The following is a 12,812-nucleotide window of genomic DNA, read 5'->3' as shown; positions in this document are numbered from 1 at the left end:
CACCAGTGCTGCAGGCCCGTTGTATCCTCCTTGTAGATCTTTACTTCCTGCGTGGCAAAAAAAAAAAAAAAAAATGTCTTCCATTGTAGCTATCTGATCGGAAATTGGTTTGTTAGATGTTTCCTGAGCTTAGAGAAAACAAAAAGGTCAGACGGGATAAATTGTGTGTATAACGTGGCTGCCAAGGTAGGTCGAAACCGCAGGACTCGATGGCAGACATAACAACGACGGATGTTTGCGTGGCCGCATTGTCCTGATGAAAAGAGCAGTCGTTCTGTCTACATCCTGACGCGTTTCACTTTCATGGCCTTCCTCAAACGCATTAGTTGAGCAGCATAATAGGTTCCATTCACTGTTCCAAAATTCAAATGGCTCTGAGCACTATGGGACTTAACATCTGGGGTCATCAGTCCGTTAGAACTTAGAACTACTTCAACCTAACTAACCTAAGGACATCACACACATCCATGCCCGAGGCAGGATTCGTACCTGCGACCGTAGCGGTCGCGCGATTCCAGACTGAAGCTCCCAGAACCGCTCGGCCACAGGGGCCGGCTCGCTGTTCCACCCTCGGCGAGGTGCTCGGCCAGGATAACAGGCCCTGGATCTGGTTTGAAAATGGTGAACCCTTTGCCACAAAATCTTTGAGAAATGTGACAGGACCTGTCTCAAAAAAGGTCAAGTTTTCAGTGGACATGACATTCCTGTAACCTTTTTTTTTAGACACTTCGACATGAGACATTTTGCATTTCAAGTTCAACTCCTACGATATCTCAAACGCGTTCCTGAGATGTCCAATCTTTCAGAAATGTAATGTAACGATCTGTCATACGCCAGTCTGCCATGATGATATCTTGGGTTGCACTGATGTTTCCCTTCGTACTGGCCGTGAACAGTCTTCCACTGTTGCCGGCCGGGATGGCCGAGCGGTTCTAGGAGCTACAGTCTGGAACTGCGCGACCGCTGCAGTCGCAGATTCGAATCCTGCCTCGGGCATGGACGTGTGTGATGTCCTAAGGTTTAAGTAGTTCTAAGTTCTAAGGGACTCATGACGTTAGGAGTTAAGTCGCATAGTGCTCTGAGCCATTTTTCTTCCGCTGCGAGGTGCATCTTGGTATTGAATTCCGCTACCAGGTTTTTCACAGTGAAATAGAAAGGGGAATTTTCCTCTAATGTTTCCATCATGTCATTACGGATCTCCCGTGCAGGCATGCCCTTTTTTCTGCGATTAGTGGATGACTGCACGCTTGCTCTCTTTATCCATTTTTCAAAATGAGTACACCTTGGACACTTCGAACTTCAGTATCTGAAAAAAAAAGATTTAACGAAAAATTTTGTATGTAACCTAGCAAGAACTATGCTATTAGTTACTGAACTGATATTCGGCTAGGAAAAATATTTCTTGGGTGAGCCGAAAATTTTTCAGTCACATCTCGTACACTACATTTTCCCAATCCACGAGCCACCGACAGACAAAGTCCACGTGTGCAGTGTATTCCGAGGTTTTCATGGTTCCTGGGAAATTTAAGCCGATGCAAAGGCAAGAGCACAGTAGACGGAGGCGATCCGTGGACAAAGGCAGATTTACTGCACTCCAGCGTCGAAACAGGACTCGAGTGACGCTGTACCACCCGCTGGGGCCGCGCGCATGCGCGGGAGCGATGACCTCTCGCTGTGCTCACGGTGCATTGTCCAGCACGCACGCCGCGCACAGCCCAGAGCTATATCAACTGGTTTCAGAAACGCACCATGGTTGCAGCAACATGCCGAAATGTGACGCTATGCCCCGCAGGCTGATGACCGTGTCCCGTGCACGCTTCCTCTCGCGCTGCCACTGTGCCCGTCCACGTGGCTGGCAGCACTGACACTTTCTTTCACGTTTCAGTTTCGTGTCTGCTCTTTACTGTGAGCCTATATGTATGCCACGTTTCTGCGCCGTTAACCGTCTACTAGTTACTCAGATCTGATTTTGGATTTATTCGGGCTATTTTTAGTGATGTTACAGTCCTCACGCTCTTTACCATCTAATAATTTTGCGTGTCGTAAGGTTATCTACTACAGAATCCAGTCTGTACTCATAGGATTCGAAGGATATGAAATAGAGGCAGTAGCTGAGAAGGGAGTGAGACAGGGTAGAACACCATCCTCCATGTTATTCTGTCTGCACATAAAGCGAACAACAAACGGAAAAAATAAGAAAGTTTTGAAACAAAATTTAAGTTAGGAGAAGAAATAAAAACATTGAGATCTGAGCATGACATTAAATTCTACTGGAGACAGCAAAGGATACAGAGAATAAGTTGAACAGGATGGATAGTATCTTAAAATGCGGTTATGAAATTGTTGTTGTTGTTGTTGTGACCTTCAGTACAGAGATTGGTTTGATGCAGCTCTCCATGCTACTCTATTCTGTGCAAGCTTCTTCATCTCCCAGCAGCTACTGCAGGATACATCGTTCTGAATCTGCTTACTGTATTCATCTCTTGGTCTCCCTCTACGATTTTTACCCTCCACGCTGCCCTCCAGTAATAAATTTGTGATCCCTTGATGCCTCAGCGTATTTCTTACCATGCGAACCCATCTTCTAGTCAAGTTGTGCCACAAATTTCTCTTATACCCAATTCTATTCAATACCTCCTCGTTAGTTATGTGATCTACCGATCTGAATTTCACCATTCTTCTGTAACACCACATTTCGAAAGCTTCTGTTCTCTTCTTGTCCAAACTATTTATCGTCCATGTTTCACATCCATACATGGCTACATTCCATACAAATACTTTCAGAAACGACTTTCTGACACTTAAATCTATACTCGATGTTACCAAATTTCTCTTCTTCAGAAACGCTTTCCTTGCCCTTGCCAGTCTACATTTTATATCCTCTCTACTTCGACCATCATCAGTTATTTTGCTCCCCAAACAGCAAAACATCTTTTACTACTTTAAGTGTCTCATTTCCTAATCTAATTCCCCCACCATCATCCGACTTCATTCCTTTATTCGAATACATTCCATTATTCTTGACTGGCTTTTCTTGATGTTCGTCTTACATCCTCCTTTCAAGACTCTGTCCATTCCTTTCAACTGCTCTTCCAAGTCTTTTGCTCTCTCTGACAGAATTACAATCTCATCGGCGAACTTCAAAGTTTTTATTTCTTCTCCATGGATTTTAATACCCACTTCGAATTTTTCTTTCTTTCCTTTACTGCTTGTTCAATGTACAGATTGAATAACATAGGGGATTGGTTACAACCCTGTCTCACTCCCTTCCCAACCACTGCTTCCCTTTCATGCCCCTCGCCTCTCTTAACTGCCATCTGGTTTCTGTACAAATTGTAAATATCCTTTCGCTAACTATACTTTACCTTTGCTACCTTCAGAATTTGAAAGAGAGTATTCCAGCCAGCACTGTCAAAAGCTTTCTCTAAGTCTACAAATGCTAGTACCTTTCCTTAATCTATTTTCTAAGATAAGTCGCAGGGTCAGTATTGCCTCACGTGTTCCAACATTTCTACGGAATCCAAACTGATCTTTCCCGAGGTCGTCTTCTACCAGTTTTTCCATTCGTCTGTGAAGAATTCGAGTTAGTATTTTGCAGGCGTGATTTATTAAACTGAAAGTTCGGTAATTTTCACATCTCTCAACACCTGCTTTCTTTGGGATTGGAATTATTATATTCTTCTTGAAGTCTGGGGGTATTTCGCCTGTCTCTTCCATCTTGCTCACCAGATGGTAGAGTTTTGTCAAGACTGGCTCTCCCAAGGCCGTCAGTAGTTCTAATGGAATGTCGTCTACTCATGGGGCCTTGTTTCGACTTATGTCTTTCAGTGCTCTGTCAAACTCTTCACGCAGTATCATATCTCCCATTTAATCTTCATCTACATCCTCTCCGATTTCCATAATATTGTCCTCAAGTACATCGACCTTGTATAGACCCTCTACATACACCTTTCACCTTTCTGCTCTCCCTTCTTTTCTTAGAACTGGGTTTCCATATGAGCTCTTGATGTTCATACAAGTGGTTCTCTTTTCTCCAAAGGTCTCTTTTTCCTGTCGGCAGTATCTATCTTACCCCTAGTGAGATAAGCCTCTGCATCATTACATTTGTCCTCTAGCCATCCCTGCTTAGCCATTTTGCACTTCCTGTCGATCTCATTTTTGAGACGTTGGTATTCCTTTTTGCCTACTTTATTTACTGCACTTTTATATTTCCTCCTTTCATCAATTAAATTCAATATTTATTCTGTTACCCAAGGATTTCTACTAGCCCTCGTCTTTTCACCTACTTGATCCCCTGCTGCCTTCACTATTTCATCCCTCAAAGCTACACATTCTTGTTTTACTGTATTTTTCCCCCCATTCCTCTCAATTTTTCCCTTATACTCTTCCTGAAACTCTCTACCACCTCTGGTTCTGTCACTTTATTCAGGTCGCATCTCCTTAAATTCGCAACTTTTTGCAGTGTCTTCAGTTTTAATCTACAGTTCGTAACCAATAAATTGTGGTCAGAGACCACATCTGCTCCTGGAAATGTCTTACAATTTAAAACCTGGTTCCTAAATCTCTGTCTTACCATTGTATAACCTATCTGAAACCTTCCAGTATCTCCAGACCTCTTCCATATGTACAATCTTTTTTCATGATTCTTAAACCAAGTGTAAGCTATGATTAAGTTATGGTCTGTGTAAAATTCTACCAGGCGGCTTCCTCTTTCATTTCTTACCGCCATTCCATATTCACCTACTACGTTTCCTTCTCTTCCTTTTCCTAATATCGAATTCCAGTCACCCATGACTACTAAATTTTCGTCTCCCTTCACTGCCTGAATAATTTCTTATATCTCATCACACATTTCATCAATCTCTTCATCATCTGCAGAGCTATGAGATTAATATTAACAAAAGTAAAACAAGGGTGTTGGATTAAATCAAGCGATTAAAATAGAACTGGATTGTGAAACGAAGCACTATAAGCAGTAAATGAGAGCCAAAGAAACTGGTACACCTGCGTAATATCGTGTAGCGTCGCAGAAGTGCCGCAACACGACGTGGGATGGAGCCGACTAAATTCTGAAGTAGTGCTGGAGGGAATTGACACCATGAATCGTGCAGGGCTGACTATACTCACTGCCGCTGATATATATCAACGGGGACGGGTGAAAGAGTGTGCCCCGACCGGGACTCGAACCCGGGCAGAGAGGATAGTGCGCGAGATAGTCCCTGCAGCCGCACTATCCTCTGTGCACTCGGTGGCTCAGATGGATAGAGAGTCTGCCATGTAAGCAGGAGATCCCGGTTTCGAGTCCCGGTCTGGGCACACATTTTCACCTGTCCCCGTTGATATACACTCCTGGAAATGGAAAAAAGAACACATTGACACCGGTGTGTCAGACCCACCATACTTGCTCCGGACACTGCGAGAGGGCTCTACAAGCAATGATCACACGCACGGCACAGCGGACACACCAGGAAACGCGGTGTTGGCCGTTGAATGGCGCTAGCTGCGCAGCATTTGTGCACCGCCGCCGTCAGTGTCAGCCAGTTTGCCGTGGCATACGGAGCTCCATCGCAGTCTTTAACACTGGTAGCATGCCGCGACAGCGTGGACGTGAACCGTATGTGCAGTTGACGGACTTTGAGCGAGGGCGTATAGCAGGCATGCGGGAGGCCGGGTGGACGTACCGCCGAATTGCTCAACACGTGGGGCGTGAGGTCTCCACAGTACATCGATGTTGTCGCCAGTGGTCGGCGGAAGGTGCACGTGCCCGTCGACCAGGGACCGGACCGCAGCGACGCACGGATGCACGCCAAGACCGTAGGATCCTACGCAGTGCCGTAGGGGACCGCACCGCCACTTCCCAGCAAATTAGGGACACTGTTGCTCCTGGGGTATCGGCGAGGACCATTCGCAACCGTCTCCATGAAGCTGGGCTACGGTCCCGCACACCGTTAGGCCGTCTTCCGCTCACGCCCCAACATCGTGCAGCCCGCCTCCAGTGGTGTCGCGACAGGCGTGAATGGAGGGACGAATGGAGACGTGTCGTCTTCAGCGATGAGAGTCGCTTCTGCCTTGGTGCCAATGATGGTCGTATGCGTGTTTGGCGCCGTGCAGGTGAGCGCCACAATCAGGACTGCATACGACCGAGGCACACAGGGCCAACACCCGGCATCATGGTGTGGGGAGCGATCTCCTACACTGGCCGTACACCACTGGTGATCGTCGAGGGGACACTGAATAGTGCACGGTACATCCAAACCGTCATCGAACCCATCGTTCTACCATTCCTAGACCGGCAAGGGAACTTGCTGTTCCAACAGGACAATGCACGTCCGCATGTATCCCGTGCCACCCAACGTGCTCTAGAAGGTGTAAGTCAACTACCCTGGCCAGCATGATCTCCGGATCTCTCCCCCATTGAGCACGTTTGGGACTGGATGAAGCGTCGTCTCACGCGGTCTGCACGTCCAGCAGGAACGCTGGTCCAACTGAGGCGCCAGATGGAAATGGCATGGCAAGCCGTTCCACAGGACTACATCCAGCATCTCTACGATCGTCTCCTTGGGAGAATAGCAGCCTGCATTGCTGCGAAAGGTGGATATACACTGTACTAGTGCCGACATTGTGCATTCTCTGTTGCCTGTGTCTATGTGCCTGTGGTTCTGTCAGTGTGATCATGTGATGTATCTGACCCCAGGAATGTGTCAATAAAGTTTCCCCTTCCTGGGACAATGAATTCACGGTGTTCTTATTTCAATTTCCAGGAGTGTAGATCAACGACCGTCATCAGTTGAAGTTATTAATACAGGATCCACGGATTCATGAGGTTGTCCTCAAACCAGTACGTGTCCATCCACTCAATATAATTTCAAACGAGACTCATCCGACCAGGCAACATGGTTCCAGTGATTGACAGTCCAATGTCGGTGTTGACGGACCCAAGCGAGACGTAAAGCAGTCACCAAGGGTAAACGAGTGAGCTTTCGGCTTCGGAAGCCCATATCGATGACGTTTCGTTGAATGGTTCGCACGCTGACACTTGCTGATGGCCCAGCATTAAAATCTGCAGCAATTTGCTGAGGGGCTGCACTTCTGTCACGTTGAACGATTCTCTTCAGTCGTCGTCGGTCCCATTCTTGCAGGATCTTTTTCCGGCCGCAGCGCCATCGGAGTTTTGACAGTTCACCGAATTCCTGATATTCACGGTACATTCGTGAAATGGTGGTACGGGAAAAATCCCCGGCTGCATAGCAACTCGGAGATACTGTGTCCCACCGCTTTATCACCGGCTGTAATACCACGTTCAAACACATTTACATCTTGATAACTCGCCATTGTAGCAGCAGTAACCGATCTTAACAACTGCCCCAGACACTCGTTGTTTTATATAAGCGTTTCCTACCGCAGCGCCGTATTCTGCATGTTTACATGTCTCTGTATTTGAATACCCATGCCTATACCAGTTTCTCTAACGCTTCCTTGTATTCGTCGGGAGAGTAGTCTTTTAGGAAAGTGAAACGTCCAAGATATACATTCCAGAGAAGAAGAGAATAGAAACGTTACAAATAGGGTGTTACAGAAGAATGCTGAAGACTGTATAGGTAGATCGGATAACTAACATGGTACTGAGCCGAATTGGGGACGAAATTCGTGACACATCTTGACTAACGGAAGGGGTCAGTTTATAGGACACATGCTGAGGCATCTAGAAACTGTATATTTGTAAGTGGAGGGAGGTGTGGGGGCCCAAAAGTAGAGAGGGAGACCAAATCTTGAATACAGTTATAAGACTCAAATGGATGTAGGTTGCAGTAACGAAGAAGCTTCGCCAGATGGATTCGTCTGGAGTGTTGCATTAAACCACTCAGACTGAAGACTATAAGTACAAAAATTATACTTTGAATGCCATGAATACTTCCCTCAAGGTGTTTCATTTTTCATCTCATCCATCCAAATCGGTTTCCTACCACTGCCCTCTCTTTGCTCACCTATAGAGCCTCCGTGTAGTTCACAGCTGACTTTGGCCTTTGCAGCCCAGAGGTTCGCGCTGATGGAGTCCAAGGCGGTGCTCGTCCAGCTGCTGTCCAGGTTCAGCCTCCAGGCGGTCGCCAGGACGCCGGTGCCGCTCAGACTCCAGCCGGACAGCGCCACGCTCTCCGTCAGGGGCGGCGCCTGGCTCGGGATTCGAAGCAGGGTCTGAGGGTCTGAGGCAGCGCCCCAGCCGCTCCTCACCACACAAACGTTACACGCTCTTGTAAAACGTACTGTGCCTGTGAAATTATACATGTCAGAGCAAAACGGTTGCTACATCACAGAGTGGTATGTTGCTCTTTCGTATCTACAAGTGCAGTTTCTACTGTGATTTCTTAAATAGCCTCTAAACATTATTCCATTATTTTTCTACCCTTGCACTGTTTGACTTCTATACCTTACTGTTAATTTAAGTAGATTATACGAAGTGATTCAATTATTGATCGAGGCTTTATAGGCTTTACCGAGGTTTCATAATTTTTATCCTTTGAGGATATAATGAGAAGTACTTAAGAACACGGCTAGTGCAATAAATGACATTTTGATGTGCCTCCAGAAAATTAGTTTTTATATTACTCTATGGTGTAAACAACAAAATGTAATAACGAAATTATGCTAGATTTATGGGAACATTCCATAGTTCCCAAAGAAGAACTATAGTGACGTGAATTTCACACTAGTTGCGGGATAAAATTGAGTGAGCACAGACTCTGACTATTATTGTTGTCTGTTGTGTGGCAGAGAAAGGATGCTAATGTTCTTCCAGACGCATACACCGCCGTGATATATTTGCACTCATATTGACTTTGACTTGTTTTAAGATCAAAATGTCGTAGCAAGTGTTGTTCAATTTGAATTTTGCCTGATAGCTTCGATATGACGTTGCTAGGTGCATTATTAACCTGCTACGTAGTTTTGATGATCATTAGTGAATGTCAGTCCTTTTTTTCAGTCTTGATGTGCTACAGCACTCACACTGCTGTCTGTCTGCGGGTATAGCTTCTGCATAAATTCTTCAGTGATCTGAAATTTCTATTTGATTTTTTGTAACTGTGGTTCCTGAAAGTATATAAGAAAATTAAATGATTTCACAGAATAACGAAATACAAATAATTCAGGAGTAAATGTCGCTATATTTTTGTTTACAAACTCTGTTACAATCAGTACCTAACTATACCATTTAGTTAGTTCCTTTCAGTTGCTATGGCTATGGTTGTTCAAGTATTTATGCTACATCAACTCCTTAATAAAAAAAATTGCTTACTTGTATAGAAATTTGTGCATTGATTAATTTTTCCATTTATGTTGTCACATGTTTTGTCTCTTGTAGTTAATACTGCATATGAAAACTTGTTTGCTAACCAAGAATACAATTACAGAAATCTAAAAGAAAATTTTTCTTAATTAGAAATGTAACCTGTACTGTAATATTTTAGAGTGAACGATGAAATGAATAATTTCGTTTATAAACTATACTCTTTTGAGAGAAATACTTCAGCTAGCAGTGGTTGTAAATTCTCATCTGCTAAATGCTAGAAGAGTTCCTTTGTTATGAGTCAAAACCACTGCATGTGGTACGATATTACAGTGCCTGTGTCTTTAAGAAAAACGATGCATGATCCTTTGGACATGCATGCATGTTCTAAGAAGCATTGCATCCTGCTTGATTGGTTGGTTGGTTGGTTTTGCGGAATAGGGACCGAATAGTGAGTTCATCAGTCCCATCGGATTAGGGAAGGATTAGGAAGGAAGTCGGCCGTGCTCTTTCAGAGGAACCGTCCCGGCATTTGCCTCAAGTGATTTAGGGAAATCATGGAAAACCTAAATCAGAATGACTGGACGCGGATTTGAACCGTCGTCCTCTTGAATGGGAGTGCAGTGTGCCAGCCACTGAGCCACCTCCCTCAGTGCACTGTTCTTCTTGACACCACAGGCGCTGTGGCCTCCTGTTTATTCATCCACACCAGGCAGAGACTTTCAATTAAAACGTCCTCCCCCGAAATGGACTTACATAATGTGTGTACGAGTGCTGCTTGTGGCGCAGGAACAACGATATACGGAAGGCTGGGTGTGGCCTTCAGTCCTGTACGAATACCCAAAGTGGTTAAGGCAAGTGCTCACGCAAAGTTGGAAATAGGAGTTCGAGTCTCATTCTGGCACAAATTTTCATTGTCGTCATCCCCTCATATAGCTCGTGGTTAATAGTACTCTCAACTGCGAATACATTTCATGCTGCATGTAGTATCCGTACAAATGATATTTTTACATCTACATCTACATACATACTTCACATGGTAGAGGGTACCACATACCATATTATTAGTCATCTCATTACTTCTTCCAACTGCAAATAGAGTGAGGGGAAAACGACTGTCTATAAGCCTCCATGCAATCCCTAATTTATCTCATTGTATCTTCGTTATCATCACGCGAAATGTACGTTAGTGGGGTAGAATCGTTCTGTAGTCACCCTCAGATGCTGCTTCTCTAACTTTCCGCAATAGACCCTCCAGGGATTCCCATTTCAGCTCACGAAGCACCTCCATAATACTTGTGAATGGTCGGGTCTATGGACAACGAATCTAGCAGAATGCTTCTGAATTACATCGCTGTCTTCCTGTAATCCGACCTGGTGCGACCCCAAGTACCCGAGCAGAACTCAAGAATGGGTCGCACTAACGTTCTACACACATTCTCCTCTATACATCAGCTATATTTTCCCAAAGTCGTCCCCAATAAAACGAAGTCGAGCATTCGCCGTCCAAACTACCAACGTGAATTGCTCATTTCATTTCGTACCACTTTGCAGCATGTAAGGGTACTGTACCCTTATGCAGTATCGATTATGCACTATGCAGAGATCATACATGGTTTAAGCAAAGACTGCAATGTGCGAGTGGGTAAGCAGTAGTCGAGTGGTGGAGTCCGTGGGTGGAAGTCGGGTGTGAGTAGTAAGTGAGCCACTTGAGTGCAGTTGCAGATATGTTTTTAACGCATCCATCATTGCCTTATAAACTGCTAGGCTGTGCACACTAGCTACTATAATTTTTTATAAACGGATTCAAACCATAAAATTTTTTAAAAATTTTCTACTAAAATTCTATGCTGTGAATCATATGTCAAATTCTACGAAAAGTAGTTTGATAACTATGAGGAAACAGATTTAGAAATATGGGAAGAAATAGAAAATTCCAGTTCTCTCTTTTCTATGACAGTAAAACAATTAATAGATTCTAATTTACCAATTAATAATTTACCTACAAAATTACAAAATTACATTAAAGCTTATTCATTATTTTTAAAAGTGTATCATTCTATAACTAAAAAGTTAGACATCTTAGAATACAACAAAATGCAACTAACTAATTTATTCTATTTGTATAAGGCATGTGGTATGAATTTTTTATTTACATTAGAAGATATAGATAATTTTTAGTATGCATAAGGCACTGTATCATAGTTATCTAGAACAATTCTTTTATCATACTGAAATGAAAATTCTTTCTTAACTTGTTTGTTTACTAGATTTTTAGTATCAACATCTCTCGTTATCTGATTGTATTCTAATTGTATCTTTTCTTTCACTTCATTCTCAATTAATCTGATCATAGATGCGCCATTCAACTTTTGAATGTTCTTGTAATTTAATGAGGATCCTTTCACCTTCATTTCTGTCTTTTTATCGTTTTTCTCATAATAATAACTTTTTGGTCCCGTTGAAGCCCAATCTGCAATCCAATTGTTTCTCAATTCATCTGTCCATTCACCTAACATACAACCTGTTTCCACAGTATTTTTATCATCATCTATATATACTACAGAATCAGTATCGAAATATATAACAGATTCTCCTAGTTTATCTAACATATCATACAATCCAAGCCTTGCATCTGATGTAGTGAATGCTGCTATAAAAATATTCGTAGCTGCATTGTTTTCCACGTAATAATCTTTGAAATTATACCTCATCAGGACCATTTCCTCTGTAATAAAATTTAGGTCTATGTTATCTAATTGATCATCCAACAGTATCTCATAAAATCGTTGCAAGTTTGTCACATATTCTGTTTGACTCGTGTTTTGTCTTTGTCCAAATTTGCCCCATAATGAATTCAGACAGATGTTAGCAGCAGCTCGTTTTCCAGGATTTTCTTTTATTCTATCACGATCCAAGTCAATATCCAACTTCTCTTTAACTCTTTTGATGTATTCTTCGTCACTTTCAAAATTTTATTTTCATAAAGTCTTTCACATAATTTTTAAACAGCATATTGCTTTTACTTTTGAAGTCCCATACTTCATAAACTTCTAAAACTTTAAATCCTTATTCTACAGGTCTCTTTACATCATCTGTCGACCAAGTTCCAATAAAACTTCTTTCTTCATCACAGTGATTGCATTTACATAGTTGTTCTTCTGCACATTTGACACACAGAGGTAATAATAGTTTTCATTTTTATCGATTTGCATGCGTACAGGTAAAACAGGATGATACAATCTTCTAGGAGCCAATGCTTTACATTTTATTAACCCATACCAATTTATAGAATAATATCTTGGTCTATATATTTTCCTTGGATGTTGTTCAGGATAATAATCATAATATTGCATGGTTGGCTATATTTTATTTTTGAGCTAATACCATCTGCTTTAGCTCTTAATTTTATGCATTTGTTCGTCCACCATAAAATGCATCTCTTGGATTCAATGGTTCAACATTTTTAGGTAACTGTTTAAGATTTTTATACTCTACTGAGTTCACCCAATCACATTCCCACATTTCC

General features: G+C 42.9%; 1 protein-coding gene across 1 annotated transcript in view; it reads left to right on the top strand.

Annotated features, from left to right (window-relative positions):
• Positions 1–8,197, top strand: part of LOC124794838 (cytochrome P450 9e2-like) — a 74,440-nt gene extending 66,243 nt beyond the window's left edge. The window contains exon 7 of the mRNA XM_047258503.1: positions 8,031–8,197. Coding sequence (XP_047114459.1) covers positions 8,031–8,197 — 167 coding nt within the window. The remainder of the gene's footprint in view (positions 1–8,030) is intronic.
• Positions 8,198–12,812: the final 4,615 nt, after the last annotated feature.

Source organism: Schistocerca piceifrons, chromosome 4, assembly GCF_021461385.2.
Source record: "Schistocerca piceifrons isolate TAMUIC-IGC-003096 chromosome 4, iqSchPice1.1, whole genome shotgun sequence".
Lineage (NCBI taxonomy): Eukaryota > Metazoa > Arthropoda > Insecta > Orthoptera > Acrididae > Schistocerca > Schistocerca piceifrons.
The sequence above is the reverse complement of the archived record's forward strand: the minus strand, read 5'-3'. Positions and strand labels throughout refer to the sequence as shown.